The sequence below is a fragment of the Haliotis cracherodii genome, unplaced genomic scaffold, assembly GCF_022045235.1.
Source record: "Haliotis cracherodii isolate W230 unplaced genomic scaffold, xgHalCrac1.p SCAF_9, whole genome shotgun sequence".
In the NCBI taxonomy this organism is placed as follows: Eukaryota; Metazoa; Mollusca; class Gastropoda; order Lepetellida; family Haliotidae; genus Haliotis; species Haliotis cracherodii.
Genome location: NW_027266343.1, coordinates 39,990,732 through 40,018,490, shown reverse-complemented (window position 1 = coordinate 40,018,490; position 27,759 = coordinate 39,990,732). Strand labels below are relative to the sequence as shown.

General features: G+C 41.1%; 1 protein-coding gene across 2 annotated transcripts in view; it reads right to left on the bottom strand.

The window, feature by feature from the left end:
• Positions 1-6,362: 6,362 nt before the first annotated feature.
• Positions 6,363-27,759, bottom strand: part of LOC139452277 (uncharacterized) — a 37,530-nt gene continuing 16,133 nt past the window's right edge. The window contains exons 7-16 of one of the 2 annotated variants that reach the window (XM_071233682.1): positions 26,172-26,334; positions 18,536-18,624; positions 18,165-18,189; positions 17,292-17,398; positions 16,422-16,556; positions 13,616-13,822; positions 13,169-13,275; positions 12,578-12,728; positions 12,147-12,334; positions 6,363-11,695 (exon numbers count right to left, since the gene is read on the bottom strand). In XM_071233682.1, coding sequence (XP_071089783.1) covers positions 10,924-11,695; positions 12,147-12,334; positions 12,578-12,728; positions 13,169-13,275; positions 13,616-13,822; positions 16,422-16,556; positions 17,292-17,398; positions 18,165-18,189; positions 18,536-18,624; positions 26,172-26,334 — 1,944 coding nt within the window. In that variant the 3' untranslated portion in view covers positions 6,363-10,923. The remainder of the gene's footprint in view (positions 11,696-12,146; positions 12,335-12,577; positions 12,729-13,168; positions 13,276-13,615; positions 13,823-16,421; positions 16,557-17,291; positions 17,399-18,164; positions 18,190-18,535; positions 18,625-26,171; positions 26,335-27,759) is intronic. The other variant, XM_071233683.1, reaches the window with a different exon arrangement.

Sequence of the window (27,759 nt, the reverse complement as noted above, 5' to 3'; positions counted from 1 at the left end):
AAAATGGCCAATATTTTTGACTCATGATGTTTTAATAAAACTATTCTAAAAAACCCAAATTGTACCATTTGTTTACAAGCAAGAAAATCATTTTATCCTGGAATTTAATTAGGTGCCTTTTACTGACAAAGACACCTGGGTTATGTTAAGATTTTTAATGTCTAAATAACTGAAGTGGACGATAAACAAGCTTATATTGTGAGAAATAAAGACATGAAAATCTTGGTTTGTTTTTCTTTGTTAAATATGAGAAATCCAGATTGTTAAATATGAGGAATCCAGATGATTTTAGATAGCTATATATCAGGCACTCACAAATATCCGACTAAAATATAAATCAGAATTATTTAATTGAACCAACACACATTTTATTTGCCTGTTCTAGATATAAGAATTGATTTTAATTATTTGGTTTCCATGTTGTCCAAATTAGAATAATATAGATTCCTTAAACGTCCGGTTTTGGAAACATAGAAAAAATAACAATGTATAGGGATGATATGTTTTTTCCCGACGCACTTTTACATTATATTACTGACTGAATAGACTGTGGGAATATTAGTAATTCTCCAAGATGAAATTTATTCCATTTTGGGGTAAAATTTGAGTTTGGTACCAAAAAAGACTATTTACGATTGCTGGCAGATAATATCATCAGATGTTGGTAATATGCATGCTGAACTTTGTGTGAGATATCTCAATGATTTGATAATTGACATCATATTACAATGACATAATTTCAATTCTTCCTTCGAAATTCAGATTTTCCCATTAAAAACTTGATAATCTACATATATGATATGGTATATATAATCAGTTTTGGATAATTCATAAACAATGTCATATTTACATATATCCATCACCAGATAGAGTGTAAATAGACTATAAATATATATTTGTATATATATTTTTGAAACTTTATGAAAAGATTACTTTGATATTTGTGTTTGGTCATAAGTATTATCAAATCATACATTTATCTGCATGAACTTCATTATTTAGACCAGACACACTTACTGGTACATTTGAAAATCTGTCCCACTAACTATTATCCTGGAGGTTGCCAAATGTATACCATTGATTTTGTTTAGTAGATTTGGTGTATAAATAGTTTGGTAGCCAGTGGTCAGTATCAAAGAAGGAACATATACACAAGTTTGAAAGAAGACAACTTAAATCTAATCTTGTCACTCTGAACTGAATGTATTTACAGACACAGATTGCAACCTTAGTTATTTCATTATTCTGACATGGTTTCTATTGTCATTCTGAAATCAAACAAATAATTAATTATTGTCCTGCTAAAGGAACAGCAAACTTATATTTGGCTTTCAATTTGATGTAAAAAATGACACATCACATACCTTAACCTCTTTACAGTGAACGACTTCTTGAATGCTGCTTAGTTTATTTTTTATTTTGTCTCATTCCATCAACAAAATTTGTACCGGTACATTTATTTTATCATATAGGATTAGCTCAGTGAGTTCAAGAAGTTGATGTTTGTATCAATTCTTCGAATTCTATTTCGTGCAAAAATTAAATTTATCAATTTTAAGTTTCATTTCAAATTAAACACTTCACACAATATTACTTTTGTCGTGCACAGTGTAATGTTAATCGCCAATAATCGGTTATGGTTATCCTCGTGTGTATGTCACCTAGCTACAGCATCATATATGTAACACCCAGCTACAGCCTCGTGTGTATGACACCAAGCTACAGCATCATAGATGTAACACCCAGCTACAGCCTCGTGTGCATGACACCTACATGTAGCTGCAACCTCGTGTGTATGCCACCTAGCTACAGCCTCGTGTATGCCACCTAGCTACAACATCATATATGTAACACCTAGCTACAGCCTCGTGTGTATACCACCTAGCTACAACATCATATATGTAACACCTAGCTACAGCCTCCTGTGTATGCCACCTAGCTACAGCATCATATATGTAACACCTAGCTACAGCCTCGTGTGTATGCCACCTAGCTACAGCATGATATATATAACACCCAGCTACAGCCTCGTGTGTATGACGACTAGCTACAGCATCATATATGTAACACCCAGCTACAGCCTCGTGTGTATAAAAAACCTAGCTACAGCATCATAGATGTAATACCCAGCTACAGCCTCGTGTGTATGCCACCTAGCTGCAACCTCGTGTGTATGACACCTAGCTACAGCCTCGTGTATGACACCTAGCTACATCATATATGTAACACATAGCTACAGCCTCGTGTATGACACCTAGCTACATCATATATGCAACACCTAGCTACAGCCTCGTGTGTATGCCACCTAGCTACAGCATCATATATGTAACACCTAGCTACAGCCTCGTGTGTATGTCACCTATCTGAAGCATCATATATATAACACCCAGCTACAGCCTCGTGTGTATGACACCTAGCTACAGCATCATAGATGTAATACCCGGCTACAGCCTCGTGTGTATGCCACCTAGCTACAGCCTCGTCTGTATGCCACCTAGCTGCAGCATCATATATGTAACACCTAGCTACAACCTCGTGTGTATGACACACAGCTACAGCCTCCTGTGTATGACACCTAGTGTCAGCATCATTTATGTAACACCTAGCTACAGCCTCGTGTGTATGACACCTAGCTACAGCCTCTTCTGTATGCCACCTAGCTGCAGCATCATATATGTAACACCTAGCTACGACCTCATGTGTATGCCACCTAGCTACAGCCTCGTGTGTATGACACCCAGCTACAGCCTCGTGTGTATGCCTCCTAGCTGCAGCTTCGTGTGTATGCCACCTAGCTACAGCCTCGCGTGTATTCCACCCACTTACAGTCTTGTGTGTATGTCACCTAGCTACAGCATAAAAAATATCACACCTAGCTACAGCCTCGTGTGTATGCCACCTAGCGACAGTCTCGTGTGCATGACTCAAGCTGCAGCATTAAAAATGTAAGACGTAGCTGCAGCCTCGTATGTATGACACACAGCTACAGCCTCCTGTGTATGACACCTAGTTTCAGCATCATATATGTAACACCTAGCTACGGCCTCGTGTGTATGACACCAAGCTACAGCATAAAAAATGTAACACCCAGCTACAGCCTCCTGTGTCTGCAACCTAACTGCAGACTCATATATGAAACACCTAGCTACAGCCTCGTGTGTGTGAATCCCAGCTACAGCCTCCTGTGTGTGCCTCGTATATATGACACACAGCTACAGCCTCCTGTGTATGACACCTAGTTTCAGCATCATATATGTAACACCTAGCTACAGCCTCGTGTGTATGCCACCTAGCTACAGTCTCGTGTGTATGACACCCAGCTACAGCCTCGTGTGTATGCCACACAGCTACAGCCTCCTGTGTATGACACCTAGTTTCAGCATCATATATGTAACACCTAGCTACAGCCTCGTGTGTATGCCACCAAGCTACAGCATAAAAAATGTAACACCTAGCTACAGCCTCATGTGTATGCCACGTAACTGCAGCTTCATACATGTAACACCTAGCTACAGTCTCGTGTGTATGACACTTAGCTACAGCATAGCAAATGTAATACCTAGCTACAGCCTCCTGTGTTTGCCACCTATCTGCACCATCAAAACATTTTTACACCTAGCTACAGCCTCGTGTGTATGCCACCTAGCTTCAACCTGTGTATGACACCTAGATGCAGCCTCGTGTTTATGACATATAGCTGCAGCATAAAAAATGTAAGACCTAGCTGCAGCCTCGTGTGTATGACACCTAGTTGCAGCATCATATATGTAACACCTAGCTACAGCCTCGTGTGCATGACACCTAGCTACAGCCTCGTCTGTATGCCACCTAGCTGCAGCATCATATATGTAACACCTAGCTACAGCCTCGTGTGTTTGACTCAAAGATACAGCATAAAAAATGTAACACCTAGCTGCAGCCTCCTGTGTATGCCCCCTAACTGCATCATCATACATGTAACACCTAGCTACAGTCTTGTGTGTATGACACCCAGCTTCAGCCTCCTGTGTATGCCACCTAGCTGCAACCTCGTGTGTATGACACCCAGCTACAGCCTCGTGTGTATGACACCCAGCTACAGCATCATATATATAACACCTAGCTACAGCCTTCTGTGTATGCCCCCTAACTGCATCATCATACATGTAACACCTAGCCTCAGCCTCCTGTGTATGCCCCCTAACTGCATCATAATACATGTAACACCTAGCTACAGTCTCGTGTGTATGACACCCAGCTACAGCCTCCTGTGTATGCCATTAAGCTACAGCCTTGTGTGTATGCAACCTAGCTACAGTCTCGTGTGTATGACACCCATCTACAGCCTCCTGTGTATACCATCAAGCTACAGCCTCGTGTGTATGCCACCTAGCTACAGTCTCGTGTGTATGACACCCATCTACAGCCTCCTGTGTATACCACCTAGCTGCACCATAAACAATGTTACACCTAGCTACAGTCTCGTGTGTATGACACCCATCTACAGCCTCCTGTGTATACCATCAAGCTACAGCCTCGTGTGTATGCCACCTAGCTACAGTCTCGTGTGTATGACACCCATCTACAGCCTCCTGTGTATACCACCTAGCTGCACCATAAACAATGTTACACCTAGCTACAGTCTCGTGTGTATGACACCCAACTACAGCCTCCTGTGTATGCCATTAAGCTACAGCCTCGTGTGTATGGTATTAGCTACAGCCTCGTGTGTATGCCACCTAGGTGCAGCATCATTTATGTAACACCTAGTTTCAGCCTCGTGTGTACGAGATCCTAGCTAGAGCTACGCCTCGTGTGTGTGATATCCTAGTTGGGAGTTTCATGCATGTTTGATATCATAATAATATGTTCCCCCAAATGAAGGAATTTTACAATTTCTCTGTCCGCTTTTACAAAAAGAGATAAATCGTCAATATCATAATTGACCCTCTTTGCATTGAAATGTCCCGAGAGAGCTTGTAGTGGATTCGGAACCAATCTGAACTGATTAACTGATCTGTCACTTCTGTCTGCTATGAGCACAATTTACTCTTGTACATTATTTTATATCAGTAACGAAGTTTCTTTGAAATTTCAAAGATCAAAGCTGTCTTCATACCAGACTATTCTGCTACAGATGTATATATACTTAACGTTATTTGCTGGTGAGTCCATAGAAAAGTGAAAGTTTTAATTAATTTATTAGTCTATAAACTGTTCTTAATAATGGCAATGTTAAATGTATTCTGGATTAAGTGGAATTATGTTGAGAGGTATTTATGGCTACGTTATCTTTTCTTTAAAATACTTGACAGACAAACAACACGTGCTTCTAGACGGTTCGGGGATAATGATACATTTTATGATAAATTCGGGAAAAAAAATATTTAAAAAATAATTGAAACAATGCACAAAGGTATCATTCCCAGAAATATGTACGATATATCTGTACCATGAAAATACGTCATAACAATTGTGTTTCTCGTCATACATTGTTCGGGGTGGCGTCCCTCAGGCTTGCTAGAAACCTGTGTTCGGGGGGTTCGGATTGTGGTTAGCAATGATTACATGAATGTTTTCAGGTTTGTCAGTACTCTACTCGTCTTTGCTGAATTCGGCGGTCTGTTGATAATGGAGGATGTTACTTGTTTGTTGTTTAACACCGCACTCAGAAATATTCCAGCTATATGACGGCGGTCTGTAAATAATCGATATCGAGTCTGGACCAGACAATCCAGTGATAGATATCATGAGCATCGATCCTCGCAATTGGGATACGCTTACATGCATCAAGCAAGTCAGCGAGCATGACCACCCGATCCCGTTAGTCGATTCTTACGGCAAGCATAGGCGCCTTAATCGAGTCTGAACCAGACAATCCAGTAATTTGCATCATGAGCATCGATCTCCGCAATTGGGATATGATGACATGCAACAACCAAGTCAGCTAGCCTGACCACCCGATCCCGTCAGTCGCATCTTACAACTAGTATGGGTTGCTGAAGAACTATTCTAACCCGGATCCTCACGGGACTTCACCTTGTGGTAAACGTATGAGACCTGCATTCCCTCGGGCTTTCCTTAAGCTGACACGCCTTGAATATAACTGAAATGCTGTTCAAAGCCAAACTCATTCGCTCACTCATATGTTGGTCAAGCACAGGTTTGTATTTGTGTGGATTACCAAAACGGTATGAGAAAAACTGCCCTATTGAAGCATATGGTCAATCCTGGAAAAAAACCCCCTGAATGATGAGGATATTCATAACTGTTTCTATGATTCTGATGCATTGGATACAAGCACCATGACAGCTATTGCTAGGAATAATTACATGTAAATATGATCATGAAGAAGTAGAAGTTTATTTCTGTTTTGAAGGCCATCGGCCAATGTACACAATTGAGACAACAGTATCATACATGTATGGCAGTTAGGTAGTAGATGACACAATATACTTACTATCAAGTGCATATGTACATTTCAGAGCTTCTGTAACGAACTTAGCACATTTGTTAAGGATTGACACATCATAAGAGGTCAGTAATTTATGAAATTTACAAATGTTTGATGAAATATACCACTTCGGTATGTACTTATTCCTCAACAATACATATGCCTCGCATTCAAATATGAAATGGAGTTTATCTTCAATGCTGTTAGTATTACACATCCTAAAAATTCGGTTAACAGTTATAGCTTCTTTACATCTGATATTACAAAGCAACGGCAGTTCATGCAAACTCAACAAACACATATCTTCTTAATTCCCTGACATTGATGTTTGTAACATAATATTCAACAGTCAGCAATGACTTAATATTCTTATAATGTTGCAGGTCGTTTTGAATCATTGATAATACTAACAAAAAAATGTTTTCCACAATCTTCTAATCTCTGTCTGAACATCGACAGAAGATATGGAATATCTCCAATATATCTTGACTAACCCATGCATATACAAAACCATAGTGTATAACAACAACCTTACACAGGGTGCCCCTGTCCTCTTCCTGCTGAATCTAATCTTAATAAGTATCTAACATTGTTTGGGGTAACGAACATCTGACATTCTTATCAATTTACACCAGTGCTTTACACATGTTTGGTAGTAATCTATATAAAGTCCATATTTGGGTATTTATGCTGTAATTGCTTAATAAATAGAGCTTTAATGGCTTTTGAAACAAGAGTATTTGTACACACTGTCCATGATAACCTGGTGGAAAACATAATACCTAAATAATTATAATAAGTTGCTGTCTTTAGTGGCTCGCCATCAAAATACCACTTCTCATATTGTCGTAAATAACCACCATTTCTTATCCATATATATCTGTATGCCCCATGATTTACAATATTTTCATAAAATGTCAATCTTTCTTTGCAAACCAATAACACTGTCATCGAAAATAAATAAATCATCAGCATACAATAATAACAGTAGTTCCAAATATTCTACACCTATGAATATAGCTCTTCCATATGCATCTTCCATCATGGATTGAAATTCTGAAATAAACATTGCAAATAAAAACGAGCTCATAACACAACCTTGTCTGACATCTACTTAAACTATCAAAATAATCAGTAATAGTAGTGTTGAAAACTCTTACAGCTGCTTTTATATTCGAATACATATTTCTCAGTACAGAGAATAATTTACCATGAACGCCTTTATTCATTTTTGAATACCACAGTCATTTCCTATTAACAGAATCAAATGCTTTCTTAAAGTCTACATAAATACAGTAAAAACGTCCGCCACTTTTAGATAAATACTTTTGTACTAGACATTTCAGAGTGACAATATTATCCGTTGTGCAATAACCTTTCCTAAATCTTGCCAAGGCCTCAGGTATACTGTTAAAGTGATCAGAAAAACGTGTAAGACGCGCATTTAGAATAGAGGAGAAGAACTTCCTAAAAATATCCATCAAAGATATGCCTCTGTAATTATTAACACAGTCAAAGCTTCCTTTTTTATGGAGTGGTACAATAACACTATTAGCCCATTCGGCTGGAAAATTACCCGTTGACAAAATATTATTATACATAACTAACAAATATGGAATTAAAACAGTACGGCAACATTTGATCATCTCAGCCTTAATACCATCTGGTCCCGCAGCTTTACCCTGCTTCAGATCCCTTATGGACGATCCGATCTCTTCCTGTGTAATATCACCATTAAGACTATTATTTACATCATCATCAGTACAGAAATCACACAATTGTTCATTATGATTATTTATAACATCATCTACTTGCTCAATAATATCCGAGTCCACAAGCATACCAGTATGGTTCAAAATATTCTTAAAATAATCAAACCAATCTTCTTGGCAAATCTTGTTGGAAACAGGACTACAACTTGTATTTTTTGTCAATGCACTTATCTTTTTCCAGAATGTTTTACTATCTCCACTAGTGTGTACTAGTTCACGAACACAAGTCTCTTCGTATTCTAATCTTTTCTTCCTGCATAAAGGCCTGTAACCATTTCTTAATGTAGAATATTTAAAAAGAATCTCTTTATCACCAGTAACTCTAACCTTGTCTAAAACATTAAACTTTTTAGCCTTCATATTCTCACAGTCTTTATCTTACCATTTTTCTCCAGATTTACGTTTCGATTATCTAGCTCTAGAAAGTAATCCGCATGAAATAGAACCATTATGTCCAGCATTGGTCAAAGCTTCAACAGCTAAATCAACATTCAAAGACAATAAATGCATTAACTCATCCATTTGAAGTGCAGACAATGACTCAGAAACATCACATATTTCATTTCTCCATGTATATCTAGGAATATTATTTACATGCATTTCAAAAACATTATCGACCTGTCTGTCACATCCATGTAGGGTAAGTATGATAGAAAAGTGATCTGATTTACAGCGAGTATGGATGCTAAAGTCGGAAATGTTGTCAAATAAACAAGCAAGTTGAGCGTAGTATATAATCAACCAAACTAGCGCCACCCTCCTTAACACAAATTAATGATCCTTCCTTATACCCAGCAAATCGTCCATTTACAATATGGACAGAAAACGTACAACCAAAGTCTGCTAGATCCCTCCCGTATTCATTACACACATCATCTCTGGTACTGCGGGGCACGTCAAATACGTCCGATACATACTCCATGTCTTCTAGACATGTAATAAATCTGTTGTTGTCATCGATAATAAAATCTTTCAAATTACCGCACCGTGCATTATAGTCACCGGGAAGGATAATTTCGCAATCTGGATGTTCATATATAACACAGCAGACACGCTTTATCTAAGTACTGTTATAAGGTTAAAAATGCATCTCAAAAACATTAGAAAATGGTAACCGTTATAGCTGCAATGAGGAGTTGCATTAGATACAGTTTGTGACAGAGAACGTTTAGTTCGAAAGGAATCAATAGATAAAAGACATTTCACATTTATCACAAGTGTATTCTGGACATTTCATAATTATCATTGGATTGGTTCCTGGCTATCGTCCATTAGTTAATGAAACAAATAGAGACTTTCAAGGTATTTTCATTTGGAGTCACAAAATCAATAGAGAGATGAGCAATATGGCACGTAGGCTTCTGTATTTTTCCGATTACGACACACATGAGTTCATGGTCAGATCTAACTTTTAACGAATCAAAATGAGGTATTGTGACATGTGACAAGGACAGGCCAGACTCGAACACTATAAAATGATACCTTCAACATTAGGAGAGTAGAGCGCGGTTTGCAATCGATCGAGTAAAAACCCAATCGTTCTAAGTTTCCCCAGTTAGTGACCATTCTGGTCGGTCTGATCCTGTCCTGTATTGATTGATGGGCTGAGAGTAAGTAAAACTATGTGAGTATATAACTGGTATTGCGTTTTCTTTATTAAGCGTGTGTGAATGCCGATAGAGACAACTTTGAGTAAGTGTCGTTAGACCAATCACTCCTTGACGGAGCCGAGCCGCGGCGGACAAGGTGAGTGGCAATGTCATGGCGTAATTGACCACAAGGACCAGGAACGGCAATACATTAAGTAACTGTATTAGGGTCGCACTGGACGCCCGAAAGGAGTTACGACAGTACTCTTTACCCTCATGGATTCTATTGTCTGTCATTACAGAAGTATTTACAGGATGGATATATACAAAACCAATAAGTAAATTACGTGTTCGATTAAATATACTCTTATCAAATAACAGAAATATCATGCCTGTGTAGTCACATAACCCGGGAGTGAGTGAGTATGGTTTTACGCCGCTTTTAGCAATATTCCAGCAATATCACGGCGGGGGGCACAAAAAATGGGCTTCACACATTGTACCCATGTCGGGAATCGAACCCGGGTCTTCGGCGTGACGAGCGAACGCTTTTACCACTAGGCTACCCGACCGCCCCCTAATAACCCGAGCAGATCCGGGGGAGAATAGGTCTTCAGCAACCCATGCTTGTCGTAAAAGGCGACTAACAGGATCGGGTGGTCAGGCTCGCTGACTTGGTTGATGCATGTCATCGATCCAAATTGCGTGGATCGATGCTCATGATATCAATCACTGGATTGTCTGGTCCAGACTCGATTATTTACAGACCATCGTCATATAGCTGGAATATTGCTGAGTGCGGGGTTAAACATCAAACTAACCAACATTCAGTAACAACACGGCACAGACCATGTAATAGTGTTGGTAGGTTGTTTAACGCCACTTCGGTGAAACCCACGAGCACGGGTATGGTGCTGACAAAACTAGAAACATGATTGGGGCGAACCGGGATTCGAACCCACAATCATAGGTTTCTGGCGTGATCAAGGAACGCAACACTGCACAGCGAATCGCGGCGCCTTAGACGACTGGGTCACGTGTGCTCCCCATTTGGATGAAGTGCAATCAGTTTTCATGTTGCTACTTCATTTTCCATACAGAGGGTCGACCTAAACTGTTGCATCACCGGTTATTTTTCATTGTTACGTCGTGGGGGAGGACGCTGTGGTAGAGGTGGTGGACTGTCGAGCGAAGGCGGTCCATTGACCCGTTGTGGCACAGTGCTTGGCTTCAGCCCAGTTTGGTTTGTTGGTTGCTGTGATTCGGGTCTATTTCTGGGAGACAATTCGAGACTTGTATCTACAGGTTGCCTAGGGTCATCATATATTTGATCATCACTTGAAGATGCATCACCACATAGTTGATAAACACTTGAGGGTGCATCTGGTGCATACTGGTAATCCTCGCTAAGCATGGATTTCAAGTCTTCGGGGAAAGATTCCAGGTTAGATTTGGAAATATCAGCTGGCTTGCCAATTCGGGGTAGTTTACCACATACTGTATTTTGATCTGTGCAGTTAATATTTGTTCTTGATCCAGAGCTTTCGAATTCAGACGAACTCCCAGATTCCGCAGGGTACTTCTGTAATTGTAAGACTTTTCCATTTGTCTCATTTCTTGGCAAAGGTTTTGGTTTAAGGCTTGGTTTACTGGCACTCGGGGGAACTTTGAATGTTTCTTTGTCAACCGACACACCGGTGCCGCCACCGACAAGTGTAGATGACGTAAAGGACGAGCGCGACCCATCACATTGTAAGGAAGACCCTTCCACACTATCATCGCCATCTGGCAGTGTGAAGTGTGCAGGATCAGCACAAGCATACCCTTCATTTTCACTTGATTGCTTCTCAGTATCTACAGTATAATACGTATCCATATATATGTCGGGACAGACTTGATATCTGAAAGAAGCATCATGTTTAATGGTAAAGGTTTTGTTGACGTGATAGTAAACGGGCAAAACAAATTGTAATATTTTCAGCCTCTCAAGTAGGGCAATAAAAAAACTATTGCCGGGCATGGGATGTACAGTGGTTTAAAATCAAGGTAATATATCTGATTAAGTTCGTCCCATGTGTGACCGTTGATACCTCTCACAAAATTCAAGATAGGATCTGATTTTGACACTTGGTATTTAATCCATGGCTCATGGGTTTACTAAATTGGTAAGCCTCCATGACCTCCGTTGCAGAGCGGAATTATTCACTCACTTGTATTGGTTATGAATTTGAACCATCAAATTTCATAAAGAAAGTATGTATCAATAATAGCAAATTAAATGTCTTAATCTTCATGCAAATGCTATGTGTATTTATAGACAGCACATGCTACTGTCAGACCAAAAGGACTTACTCGTATGTTGAATTAATTTTGAGAATGTCATGATTTTCCAGTAGTTTCTGTTGAATAACTGTCATCCGTGGCCTTTCATGTCGTTCTGGGCTCCAGCAGAGGAGCATGAGAGAATAGATTGTATCCGGGCAATTTTCCGGTTTGGGAAGAATCCGATGTCCAGATGTAGTGGTCAGGTACTCATATAACTGTGAAAATAGGAGCACCTTAACGCATATCTGAAGGCTGGCAAAGTACAGAATGGATGCTTGAGTTTTTTAAACTCTGAAATATATAATGTATGTTTGAGAAAAACAGGCCGTTCACGTTTACCACTTTGTTGAAACCAAATATGACAAAAGGGTACGGAACGACAGGAGCGGATCTCCGATACGAACCCAGGAACTAAGGTAGTTGCAGCAGAATAAAATACAGCTCAGCAATAACGTTACCTTATCCTTTGGAATACTCTCGAGTATGTTTTCATGCCTTTGATTGTGGCAAGTGCTAAAGTTGGAGAACCCATTCCACAAGATCAGGCCAAAACTGAAGACGTCACTCGCCCATGAGTAGGTACCGTCTCGTATTACCTCAGGGGATGATCTGACAAAATAATAATAATGAATCATCAGGGACGAAGCTGCATCAAACAATTATTTGTTGTGAATGAATGGGGTTGCAAACAACTTTATGCTGCCTTGAACAATATTTCAGTGAAATCAATTGAAACTGAGAGGAAAGGGATGCCATTTACCTCTTTGATGAAACAAACGACCATGGGTTTGAAGTTGACAAACCAAGGATAACAACCTGTACGAATCTTGTATTAGAAGCCGCCCCCACAGGAACCTGGCATAAGTGAGGGACACTACTCTGCATAGCAAATACCTGCGTTTGGTTGATTCCTTTGTGGATAGGCATCTGTTAGCAAACGGTTATGTATTGTACCACTTAGCTAATTTTTATCTTTGCTATCAAGTACTTTTCAGTGAGGTACACTGTGAAATAGCAAAAAGTACAAAGTAGTACGTTCCAGAAATTACCTTCTGTACACATTTTCATCCTGTGGCACAACAAAACTGTCATCGGCAATCATTCCATCCTCAGTGTCACGTGACATACGGATATATCCAAGGTCTGAGAAGTATACCTGTGACAGGAAGAGAGGTAGGTTTGATGAGTACACACTTTGTGTCAAATAACATGTTTATCTCGTGGATTGACTTGGCAGCTGTTATTGACAATTGGGTAAAGGAACGAAAGGTCATCCCGAGGGAATCATTTCAGCATGCTTGAGGTAACGTTGTGTTGTTATTTCTCTTAGGTTTCTGAAGAGACAGATTTATCTGTCAATTAACATGCTTGATTGTGGAATCCACTGACAATTGTTACTGAAAAAACAGATTTACTTACGTGTCAGCTTGAGAAAAGTCCTATCCCTGCCACTTATGGTTCTGACAAAACTAAAGAAAATAGGTTTATGATCTTACCCTGTAATTGCCTTCATCTTCAGTATCAGCAATCCAAATATTATCTGCACACAGACAACCATGGACCCAGTTTTGCTGATGTAGAAGAGACAACGTCTTTGCCACTGCACTCAAACAGCGAATGTACTCCACAGACCATAGGCCGAGGCTCCTAACATCCATCACATCGCACAGTGGGACACTATCATCAGTTGGGATGGTGTACACCTGCGCATTAAACATTACCTTGGCTACCAACAGGATTGTTATGATTCATTTGTTACGTTCAATTAATGCAAACGAGAGGTGGCTGAACAGCCTAAGCCTAACTACGAAGGATGTATGAAAGTGTTAAGTACACTACTTTTCATACTTACAGGCTGCATTCGAACCAAATACACAACCAAGCAGCATTACTCAGGCTTGAACGTGATTAGGTAATCCCCCTTGGTGAAAATGGACAAACTGGCTACTGCAATGTCATCAATTATCTCCAACCGAAAATACATATGAATATGGATGATTGATGGCTTACACGCCACATAGCCAGTAGACTAGGCATCCGAGGAATGAGGTGAGGTGAAATGGGGTTTAACGTCGCGTCCAAGATTATTGTACTTATATAGCGAAGTGCATGAACGCGCACGTGCGTGCGTGCGTGCGTGCGTGCGTGCGTGTGTGTGTGTGTGTGTGTGGCTGCGTGTACTACTAATCCGGACTGATGCCGATTTCCTATGCTGCACTGAGATACCATGCCACAGTTTAACATGAATACTACACTCAGAAGCAGTACACTGACTCTGGGCTGACCAGTCCTTGGTTTAGCCCCTTAATGCCGTGCGACAGACCGGGTAACAACAAGTACCATCTTTTAACGTCTTTTGGTATGACGCGGCTGGAGATTGAACCCCGAACCTTCCGCTCTCTGGGCGGACGCTCTACCTCTAGACCACAGAGGCGGTTTCAGAGGAATAAACAGGACATAACAAAGATGTCAGCATGCTGGATCCTAGGGCTGTCGATCCTTGATCTGAAAAGCTCAAGCTTTATCATCTGTCTTGAGACTTTACATCGTTTTGAAGCAGACGCAGCTGATTTTGTTGAGCGATTTGTAATCATGGATGAGTACAGAGACTAAACAACAGTCACAGTTGTGGAGACACCGCATGTTCCCTCCACCTGGTGAACTACAACCCGAAAACTTCCTAAAGGTGAGTTGTTTCACCAGGACAGTGCACTTGTGCAAGAGTCTGTTGTCGCCATGGCTGCACTGCATGACTGTGACTTTGAACTCTTTGAACACGCTCCATATTCGCCACATGTGGCACCGTCAGATTTCCACCTCTCCAAAACGTGATGAAAGTACTGTCTGGCAAGCATTATGCAAATTCTGCTGTGAAAGACATGTTACACCACTAGGGGTATAGCATTTAACACCAGTTTGATCCAGACACTCCAGCATCACTGGCAGAAGTGTTTGCTTCGGGAGATGGATTATGTTGAAAAACAACAAGGAAGTAACTCCATCAACACAGTCCATCATAATTAGACTCAGAACATTTCAGCCACCGCTCGCACCTTGGAATATCACACACACATTGTTTGCTTAAACAACACTAAAACACAAGTAAATTTCAGTTTGAAACATTGTTCCCAAACATTATAACAGACCTGTTTAACACGTTGATGAAACCCACCAGCACATGTATGGTGCAGACAAACTGACCCGTGAAGATACGGGGTAGAAAAGGTCTTGAGCAGCTCACCTTGCTGTAAAATGCAACACTGCTTGTCGTTAGGCGACTAATGGGTGGTCAGACTCGCTGACTTGGCTGATGCATGTCATTGATCCCAACTGCGTGGATCGATGCTTATGATGTCTGTATTGTCTGGTCCAGACTAGATTATTTACAGACCGCCGTCATATAGCTGGATTATTGCTGAGTGCGGCGTTAAACAACAAACAAACAAAAAGACAGACAAGCAAAACAGACAAACCTAGAAACATAATAGGAGCGAAGAACTGGTTGAGGTCAAATTGAGTATGAGAATAGATATCGTAGGCTGTCTTCATAATATAGGTGGAAGCTAAATGACTGCAAATTTGTATTGTAATGTGCAGTCGTGATAGTAAATAACAGACTCTTGTTTATATATTAATGTGTGCGAATGTACACTTATAATCTTGGATTGTTGTCGTTGTGCAAGTAATCATCGAATGTTTTAGATATATTCCTGGCACATCAAACATGGGAACTGATTTCCCCACCTGAACTAGAAATAAAAGAGACCAGCGAACATTGACAAGAAACTTTACATAAGACTGTATGACAAGAGGGATGTCTTCAGCTTTCCAATAGTCAACTTTCCCTTCATGTCGAGCAATATTCCTGCAGCTTCGGCCTATGGTGTCACATTTCACAACTTTTGAGGTACAATCGAATATGCGCTTTGTACGGAGATTTCAAAGAGCATCATAAAACTCTTGCTTGCCCAAAAGCTGTTACAACATTCATGGCCTCAATAAAGCTTTCAAAACATTTAATGGTAGACATATTGAGGACATTTCTAAATTTGACGCATCAAAGACAAAAGATGTCCGATGCAATTCCCTACCTTTACGTGTACTGTATGTTCCCGTGTTTTTTCGGGTGAACTTGTCTTTGCATATGTTATATGGCAGGATACGCTCAGCGTTTCGTGAACACCTGGTATCATCATCGAACTGAGGAGTGAACGATTTAGCCACAAGGCTAACCCACAGCCCCCATGCTATGCCTAGTAGTCACCATGTCAGTATGAAATGCCGTGTTACTAACAAGCTTACCAGGTATTCTGTTTCATTCCTTTTCTCAACAGCCACATGGCCGTAAATTCCTGGGATGTTCTCTGTGTTCAATTGTGACTCTTCTCTTTGCGTCAGGCGACGACACAGTATGTCCATTCTCTGATTTGGTTTAAGCTAAGAAACGTACAATGGATAACATAATGATCTTGAAATGACTGTATTAAGTAAACGGCTCACCGTAGATAAAATAAGAGGAAGATGAGCATGTACTAAAGGGGTCTATTATTAAAGTACATATTTTTCAATTACAAAATGGGGCGGTCGGGTAGCCTAGAGGCTAAAGCGTTCGCTCGTCACGCCGAAGACCCGGGTTTGATTCCCGACATGGGTACAATGTGTGAAGCCCATTTCTGGTGTCCCCCGCCGTGATAGCAAACAGATGTAAAGCAATAAGGAATAGAAAGGTGAGAAGAAAAATACAGAATATCTGTATATATTTGCATTCCTATCTATGTAAGATTAAACTGTTGAATACATGAATAATTGTTTTGAAATGAGATCTGATTGACATATGAAATTCGGATTATGTGAATCAGAACATTTCAGCCATCTTGTGCTAGTCACTAAAATGACATGCATTTGACGTACAATGAATGAAGTTTCATCTTGCTGTTTCATATATACAATAGGGTTACTGCATTGAAACTAAGATCGTTATATATATATGAAGGGAAACAGAACAGGTCATTGTTAAATATACTAAGATCTAGGTCCTGTGTGTATATGTTATGTTTGCGTTTGATCTGTGGGATACTGGATGTGAAGACAAGGAACAATGTAACTCTGCTCGGAGGGCAATCACTTTAACGCGTTATGTATGGAGGGAAAGGCGATGCGTAAGTACCTTACCAGAAAATCTTCATCATCGGTTAGGCCAAAATCCTCGTAATACGGTTCATCATTTGTTGAGGTAAATGGACTTTCTTCAAAATTTTGGTAGTCGTGGACACACTCGTCTGCAAGATATGTTATAAAGATATATAAAATACGTTTACGTTACAGATGACAGTTATGTGTAGACAATGAGTGTGACTCGCCAGGGGAAAATATCAAAATGTCATAGACTGTAGGTGATTATTTTTCACAATGAGCAAACCCCATGAGCATGGATTTGCAGAAGACCAATTATCTACAGTCAGTCTTAAAGGTACCAACAGGGCGTACATACCCTGGGGAGACGTTCGGTTAGTCCAGTGGTTAAAGCGTTCCTCGTCACGCCAAATACCCCGGGTTTGATTCCCAACATGGGTGTGACGTATGAACTTAATATCTGGTGTCCCCCGCCGTAACATTGCTGGAATGTTGCTATGAACGGCGTAAAACCACACTCACTCACTTAAGAACCGTTCAGCATATGCAATTTGCAGCAAACTAATTAATATTAATACACACATGAACTTGCTGGACCAACCGAGACAAACATGTTTTATTAACTGTTGAAAGAGAAGAAATAATCACTGTATTGAACAAACAAGCGGAGATGCAATTTCTTTATCTTGTATATTGATACTAACAACAGTGCACTCAACATGAATAACTTAATTTTATGACTTGAAGTTATAGAGGGATTACAAAGGAATAGACTTAATAGAATCTTAATATGATGGAAATGCACGGTGTAAGCCTAAAACATTGATTGTCATGGTTTTATTATATCTGTGTCCTCACACTCAATATATAGTGTATATAACTGAATATGGTTTTATGACAGTAAGAACGTACCATATGCATAATCGCCTTCGGAATCCTGAAAAACCAAACATCATTTCAGTGAATTTCCTAATTTTCCTAATGGATCGACTTTGATTATGTCCTGTACTAGATCCCCTTATTATAGGAATTATAATTAAATCTACAATAAAACGTTTTGTTCTGATTGGCACCATTAAGTAAATTGAAGGTATATACTAGAATAAATATATAGAGAATATATATATATATATATAGTTTGTTGTATAACACCGCACTCAGCAATATTCCAGCTACAATGTATATGACGGCGGTCTGTAAATAATCGAGTCTAGACCTGACAATCCACATGCATTATTTAGTCTCTTGTTAATGAGATCGCCAAAAGCAGCTTGGTCACCTACTTCTTTTGGGAGACTCTGATAGGATGATCTGTCAAGTCCAGGAAACAAAATGTCTGGCGTCACGGAAGTTATGGTTTCAGGTAGTTCTACTAGAAGATATCACACAATGCATATACAGAAGACAGACAACCACGTACCACAACATGATTAATATGAAGGCAGCAATATGAAATAAAGACAGTCAGATCAATGACTAGAAACTGATAAATGACTAGCATGAGAAATAAAATCATTCCCCGCCCAACAAAGTTGTTGGCGGACAAGAAACGGGCTCCGTCCGGCCGTCACGTTTCCGGAGCATAACTCATGATCGTAAACCGTTCAATATTTTTTCATCAAACTTTGTAGGTCTGTCAGGTACATGCTGAACTGGTGCCTTTTGCTATTAAGAAATTTTTATGTTTTACGTTTCCATGGCAACAAAATGGACTTAGGTTCTGTGAGGTTAGGGTTCGTTTCCGGAGCATAACTCATAAACCGTTCAATATATTTTCATTAAACTTTGCAGGTCTGTCAGGTACATGCTGAACTTGTGCCTTTTGCTGTTAAGAAATTTTAGAAACTTTTATTTTTTTACGTTTCCATGGCAGCAAGATGGACTTAGGTTCCAAACTCTTCTTTTTTACAATTTCCATGACAAGTTCCACTTCGGTTAAAAAAGTTTAGGGTTTGTTTAGAATTAAATATGTCATAAATTCTGCAACAGGGGCGGGGGATATAGCCACGTTGGTGGCAAACTCTTGTTATGTTTGTTTTATTGTGTTTGTTTGTTGTTCAACGCCGCACTCATAACAATACCCAGATTACTTTAAGCTAACATCAGCGTATGAGTGTCATATCAACACCAAGTTTGTTTCTTTGTTGCTTAACGCCGCACAATTCCGGCTATATGACGGCGGTCTGTAAATAATCGAGTATGGACCAGATAGTCCAGTGATTGACAACATTAGCATCGTTCTACGTATTTGGGATACGATGGTTGGTTGGTTGGTGGTTGTGTAACACCGCACTCAGCAATATTCCAGCTATATGACGGCGGTCTGTAAATAATCGAGTTTCGACCAGACAGTACAGTGATTAAAATCATGAGCATCGATCCACGAAATTGGGATCGATGACATGCATCAACCAAGTCAGCGAGCCTGACCACCCGATCACGTTAGGCGCCTCTTACGTAGGTTGGTTGGTTAGTTTGTTGATTAACGCCGAACTCAACTATATTCCAGCTAATTTCGAAAATGTTATTGCTGACAATTCATCCAGACATACATTTGTTATCAAGAAATTTCCAATGGGGGCTTATATGTTGGTTGGTTGGTTGGTTTGCTGTTTTACGCCGCACTCAGCAATATTCCAGCTATATGACGGCGGTCTGTAAATAATCGAGTCTGGACCAGACAATCCAGTGATTAGTATCATGAGCACCGATCCACGAAATTGGGGTCGATGACATGCATCAACCAAGTCAGCGAGCCTGACCACCCGATCCCGTTAGTCGCCTTTTACAACAAACATAGTCGCCTTTTACGGCAAGCATGGGTTGCTGAAGACCTATATTCTACCCCGGAATCTTCACGGGTCAGGCGCCTCTTACGACAAGCATTTGGTTGCTGAAGACCCATTCTCTAACGGAGAGGCCCATGAAGATTCCGGGGTAGAATAGGTCTTCAGCTACCCATACTTGCTGTAAAAGGCGACCAACGGGATCAGGTGGTCAGGCTCGCTGACTTGTTTGACACATGTCATCGATCCCAAATGCATGGATCGATGCTCATGCTGTCAATCGCTGGATTGTCTGGTCCCGACTCGATTATTTTAGACACCGCCAAGGATTAGTCAACACCGCAGTCTCAACTAAATGCAGTTTATTCTGGAACCGGAAGTGTCAGTTCAACCAAAAGTTGGAATAAACAAAAGCGGACGCGAGTAGTGGCGTAACCACTCTTCTCCCTCTCCAGCTTCACAATGAAGTTCAGAATGTTTGAAACAATACACAATTAAAACATCAATTAAAATCCAAATGAAATGTATGCAACATCGTGCATTTATAACACTGATAAGAGTCATTTTGTATATGGCATGTTAGGGTCATAATGTCATTATCCAGTCGCCAGATCGTTGCCACGACGGTGCTGACCGCTGTCTCAGGGATCTACGTTGGCTGTCCAGAGGAACAGAACAACCAAGGTCTGTATCCTCTTCATCCTCGGGATAACTGATGGTAAAGATCCATCAGTGTTCATGGTCATGTCATAATCATCACTATCACCGTTTGAAGGAGGTTCATCGGCTGTTGCTGTTTGTGGTCTTAACTCTTCAACAACATTATCTTTCTCCATAAGACCTCTTATTTGGTCTCTGGGTTGAGACGCAAAAACGGTGGGTCTCACAGAGTAACAATCAGTGGGACGAACATCATAAACCTTGGATCTAAACTGATTTTGAGTAAACTTTCTGATCTAAAAGCCATGGTCCGAAAGTCTAGTGACCATGTATCTGTATCCGACTTGACATATACTAGATCTCCAATAGTTACATTGGCAGGGTCTGAACGGAGATGCCCATGTGCCTTAGACTTACTACTTGAAGGATGATTAATTTGTCTGGAAAGCTGCTGATTGAGTGCCAGTTGGCGGTCACATAACGGGAGCTGAACCCCAGTAATCTGGTCACGTTGAGTGATCACCTCTGAGACGACAGCCCACCCTTGTATTCTAATCCTTCTAACCCTTGTATTCAGGTTGGCTGCAGCCAAGCTTAGAGTAACTGGAGAAAGAGGACCACCTTCTGGGCTCAAGTGGAGACATTCAACACCCAGTTCTTCAATAGCTCGTTCAGCGACAGGGTTCTTGTTTATGTTTTTAGGGGAGCCCAAATCTAGGTGAATGCCATGCTGTAACAATATCTGGTCCTTGACCAGTAAAACGAATCCAGGGGCATGATCCACTCTGATTGTGCAACTATCTGGGTCAAGATGCTTAAAATCAGCAGTAAGCATGAGAATGACGTTGCGTAACTGGTCATGTCGTTCGTTCTGTACAAAACAGGTTTAGGTGAAGGATGAAACAACTTCCATCAACACAAACACTAACTGTCCATAACGTTTAATGATATCAGCTGCAAAGTGAGTGCCAACTGTGTCCGGGGAACACGTTGTTGACTGTGGATACAATTGTGATGGTATGGATTTCAAAGATGCTCAATGGTGACAGGAAGCAGTAGCATCAGTGGTTGCCTTGTCAATGTCAAGTGCATAGAAATACCTGTTAAACAGTTGTTTCAGTTGGTAGCATGATGGATGATTGAAAGGAATGTGCAGGGCAGTCATGAAACCATTGATGACAGTCCTTGGTATTATAATATGATCACGCTTTGATTGAAATGGTTTCTCATCTGGCACAATCAAAAGGTTATCACTGTGGCAATGCAAGCTACCCTCAAGTAGCGTTTGACATCCAGGATGTTTGTAATTTTCTTTGACAGTCTGGTTCCTTGTGACAGCTGAGAGTGTGTTCTGCGGAGGTCTGGGCATTCCTGTTGAGTGGCCTGCCATGCTGCCCTACTTGTGAAAGGCATCCTGGCGCCACCACCCACAACATCTTTAACGGAGAGTGACATGATGACAGAGTCCACAGATTCTGAGACAAACTTGCATACCTGACAGGTCTGATCAGTACACTCGATGGGATGTCTACTTGCATAATCTGACAGCAAGTTAGTAGCACCTGAAATATGTGCCACTGAGATCTGATTTTTGCTCAGGAAAGAGAAAAATGTAGTCACTCTTGAACTTGTAGAGAAGGCGCCTCGCAACAGTTTGTTGTGCGCCTGAACACAGGGGTGACTGTCTGTCAAAACCAGAGTCTGCTTTTGAGAGGCTGTAATATAGGGTGACCAAGGAGGCGATTGCAAGTGCCTCCAGTTCGCATCGTAACCACTGCAACTGATGTTTCTTCAACTTCGCACTGAAGAAGCCTGCAAGTCGAGTGTTGCCATCGCTGCTGGTATGGTAATAGTTTGGCAGGAGGCCAGCCCAGACTGGGCACTTTCAAAGGAATTCCTGAGATCATCAGTCCACACTAGTTTGTCAGAGGATTAATTACCAGCCACGGCATTGTCAAGGGGATTAATCAAGGATGCATATACAGGCAGAACCCTGCTCAGAGCCTTGTATGCCCTGATAAAGCTGCGCAGCCCCCGTACTGTAAGAGGTGGCTGAACAGCAGCAAGGGCGGATATCTTGTGAGCACTCGCCTTTAAGTTTCCATCAGACCAAATCCATCAAAGAACATTGGTAGATTTCGGGCATACCACAGTCTTGGTAGCACTCAGGTGGAGGTTGTTGTTTTTCAAGGCAGACAAGACCATGCGCCAGTTGGAGAGGGTTTCTTCCGGAGATTTGACCACCACAAAACAGATCATCTGCCAGTTTGACTACTCTACCATCTTGGACAAGATCCTCCAAAACTCGACTCATCAGCTCTTCCAGGTATGCCTCTGATCCTGGCATGCCCGTAGCACAGCGGGTATAGACACGTAGGCCGTTGTAGGGGGTCACAACACGACAATACTTCATCCAACTGTGGGATAGGGGTATCTGATAGAAAGACTTGAGTAAGTATGTTTTGACAATAAACCTCCATTTCCCAATCTCTTGAAGGACTTTATATCACATGTGGCATCAGTGTAGGTTGAGGTTTACAGTATTGGCCAACCTCTCCGAACGATGTAACCAACCGATTTCCGCCTCCGGGTTTCTTAACGAGAAAGGACATGTTTAAGTATTCAATTGAGACGTTGACGTGTCTCAAGTTCATCAAACTTTTCTTGTAACGTGTCCATCATTTCTTTATTATACTGTGGTAAACGGCCTTTTCGTTGAGGGGGAAGTGTCAGTTCCCATGTTAACCACAGCCTTTATGTCTCTGCTCTCTCCATTGTACTTGGAGAGTTAAGGGTTGAACATATCATCCAACTCTTCATGGAGGGCGGTAAACCTTTGACGCATGTCATCAGGAAGGATGGAATCTGGGTCTACTGATACACACTTGGAAAAAGCTCGGGAGGTACCTGCAGTTGGTGGAGGGTTTGGCTCGTTCATCATAGGATGTGAATCCCCCCTGGGAGATGGACTTGTAATTGGTCTCACTTGACAAAAGTGCTCATGATTCGTGAGTGTGATTTCATTTTCAGTTGTGTTTGCAATTCTAATCACGTGACCAATAGACATCACATCCTGACATGGGGGCCATGTTTTTGAGGTGGGAACACCCACGTTGCTAGGACTGTCCAGTCTAGGTTCTAAAGCCCAACGTAAGTCGGATGGGGTATTATGTGGAATGTTCACATCAATATACTCCCCAGCCAGTATGATTGTCTGTCTAGATGGGGCTCTCAGTACGAAGGCCTGAGTACGTCGCACGGAAGCACTGGTGTCCGATTGCTGGCCATAGTAGATGACATTGTATCCTCCAATGATGATTTGGTTCTTGGCTGGTCTAGCCGCAATGTCGTTAAGCTTGACGAATGGATTCCCTGCAAGAACATCTACATCCAGCTGTTTCCCAACAAGGGCGTCCAGTTGGAACTCTAAGTCCCCACGACCGAGAATACACTGAACCTTGCCTACCACTTCTAATGGGGTGACACCATCGCCCTGACGGGCTCGTTGGGATGCCTTAGGGATCGGGAGGTTGATGGCAGATGCAAAAGAAGCCCAAACAATATTCGTGGTAGCGCCAGTATCTAAAGTAAGACGAACAGGATGACCTCCAGAGAATGCATTCAGGTATGGCCAAGGCTCTACATTGACACGTTTGATACTATGGTGGTCAATGAGCAAGTTTGTTTCATGGTGAGTCTCTTCCTCATCGGGGACAAGGCAGGAACGGCCATACAATTCACCTCTGTCAGATTCTGGAAGGAACCGATAATATTTCAAAAAGTGTGTTATATTAGAAAGACGCCCTGCCATCCTACAGAGGATGCATTGCTGCATCTTACTCGAGGATGCAGGCTTTCCTCCACGAAATTGGGTAATTTGCCTTTGGTAGCCACTTGGTGTGTATGCTCGTAAAGCCTTGGTGTCTTCAATACTGAGTAATTCATCGAGCAATGATGACAAAGCCTGGGAGATTTCAGGCCTAAGGGAAGCCAAAGTCTGGTTGCGGAGTTCAGCCCCGTATTTCTGTTTCACAAGAAAGAAGGGAGGCCTGGATGGACTAACTGCAACCACAAAGTCACTATCATATTTTCCATGGTAGGTGTGAGATCCTCAAGTTATTGCTTGACCATGGTGTCTGGTACCACACGTAGTTGTCAGGAGGTTATCCTCGAAAATTGCCATGATCCTCTGATGCAGGTCTTCAGAACGTTCATCCGTTTGTAGCTTAATATGAGCAATGTCCAAGAAATGGGAACCAGTAGACTGGAAACCTTAATGTTGCCTTATTTTCTGCCAAATATCCTGAACGGATGTTGAGTTTTAGGTAATAGAATTTTGTGAAATAACAGGACAGAAATTAGCAATCTGGCCTAGCATCAAATCTAGCTGAGCATTTTTCTGAATTGCAGTTTTTCTACGAGCGGCATGGACATTTTCACAGTCGTCCGTAAGACCTCTGTTTGGATTGGTAGCTGTCTTTTTCTCCCAAGTAAATTCGTTACTGAGAAATGTGGCAAAGAATTCATCAAGTGATAAAAGTTACGTCAAATTCTGGTGCCAAAAGCGGCGTAAAACCAAACTCATTCACAGGAATTCATAGTCTCTCGTTTCGTTAACTGCCACTGCTTTGGCCCACGTTGCTGGGCCATAATGCTGACACAATGCGAGTTCCTTCACTTGCATCTACTAAAACGAACGTACGTGCACTACGATACAACGGCTGACTGACAGTTTCTCAGCTGCTCACTGATTGAGATAATTTGGGGGTGTACGGTTGAAAAGTCACTCCTGTCTGTTTTGGAATGATATTCCGACGTGGATTCAGAGCCGCTGCCACCACGCCAAGGATTAGTCAACACCGCAGTCTCAACTCAATGCAGTTTATTCTGCAACCATAACATCGGCAGACGAACCGAAAGTGTCGGTTCAACCAAAAGTTGAAATAAACAAAAGCGTCATATAGCTGGAATATCGCTGAGTACGGCGTAAAACAACCAACCAACCAAACCAAACCAAATGCGTGGATCGATGCTCATGATGTGAATCACTGGATTATCTGGTCCACACTCGATTATTTCACAAACCGGCGTAATATAGGTGGAATATTGCTGAGTGCGGCGTTAAACAACAATCAAACAAACAAACAATCTAACGGAGAAATATATATCCAACTATTAATGCAATCCATGTTAAAGCAGGAAGCAGAAATCTTACAGCATACTGATTTGATAAAATCAAAGAGAATCATATTGGTATTCATATTATTGTAACTTTCAGAAGCAGAAAATAAGAGAACAGTCAAACGGCCCGACGCCCAAGTTATGTTATTGCAACAATGATTGTTATCCCATTAGGACATTCTTTAACATTGACCTCCTTGGCAACTGCGTCCCTAGCAACAAGGATGCACAATGGGTCAGCCAGTGAAAGCATAATTATTAAGCCATCGAAAGAAATGTTATGTTGGTTTACCGTTGCAGCTGATGTAACGATCGAAGGTCTTCTCCAACCTGCTCTTTGCCTCACACACGGACAGACGATGGGTATCATCATAGTGAGTGCAGCCTTGGATTGCGTCAAACACGGATGTTGGGATGCACCTTTCTTGGCACAACTTCTTTCTGTCTTCCTTTATCTGGAGCATGAGAAGCAAACTGACTATACACTCTAAACAAGCAGGGGACAACACACACATACATACATACGAGTCTGGACCAGACAATCCAGTGATTAATATCATGGGCATCAATCCACGCAATTAGGATTGATGACATATTTCAACCAAGTCAGCGAGCCTGACCACCCGATCCAGTCAGTCGCCTTTTACGACAAGCATAGTCGCCTTTCACAGCAAGTATGGGTTGCTGAAGACCTAATTCTAATCGGGAATCTAACGGGTCTCATACTTCAGTGAATAGATTATTCACAGACAGTCGTCATATGGCTGGTGGTATCGCTGTATGTGTCTCAACAAACAAACTATCGAAAAAACTTTTGTTTTGTCTTACCAAACGGTTCAATGAATAATTCTATCACTAGAGAAATAAAAGAGTCATATATTTTAACTCAACCATGTTATAATGGGTAGGTTCCATAAATATTTGGAATTGTGTACATTTATATGTGTCAGTTGCTCTGTCATGAATGTTATATTTTCCGCCTTAATTATCCCAGCCGTAATATTAATTGCTGTAATACTTACAGCTGTAATATTTACCGGATTGAGAAAAGGGTCTCCTTACCCTGACACGATCTACAAAATATTGTCAGCCTGACCACTCGATCCCGTCAGTCGCCTTTTACGACAAGCATGGGTTGCTTAAGACCTATTCTACCCCGGATCTTCACGGGTGTGGCTTGTATGTGGTTACATTACAAATACCATAAAGCACCGAAACATGAACTATTTGAATTATCAACCGTTTTGAAAAATAAATGTTAGCATCATGCTGAGAGATTATTGCAACTGTGAATGCATTTCAGTGAGTGAGGTTTATGGGTCCGTGAAGATTCCGGGTTAGAATAGGTCTTCAGCAACCCATGATTGCAGTAAAAGGTGAGTGAGTGAGTTAATATTTAGAGTCAAATCGGCAATATTTCAGCCATATCGTGACTTGAACAAGTTATAGCATATATAAAAAAACTGTCGTCGAAGGACAGTACAACAACTAGCAATATATCACAGATTATAACTTTAAAACCAGTTTTAGAACAATAAAAATGATTGGATTAGGACAGTCGACACATCATTAAAACAGGCTATTCTTTGTTTGTTGTAGAACACCTATATGATGGCTGGCTGTAAATAATCAAGTATGGACCCGACAATCCAGTGATTGACACTATGAACATCGATCTCCGGAAATGGTTGGTTGGTTGGTTTGTTGTTTAACGCCGCACTCAGCAATATTCCAGCTATATGACAGCGGTCTGTAAATAATCGAGTCTGGACCAGACAATCCAGTGATTAATATCATGAGCATCGATCCGCGCATTTGGGATTGATCACATGTATCAACCAAGTCAGCGAGCCTGACCACCCGATCCCGTAAGTCGCCTT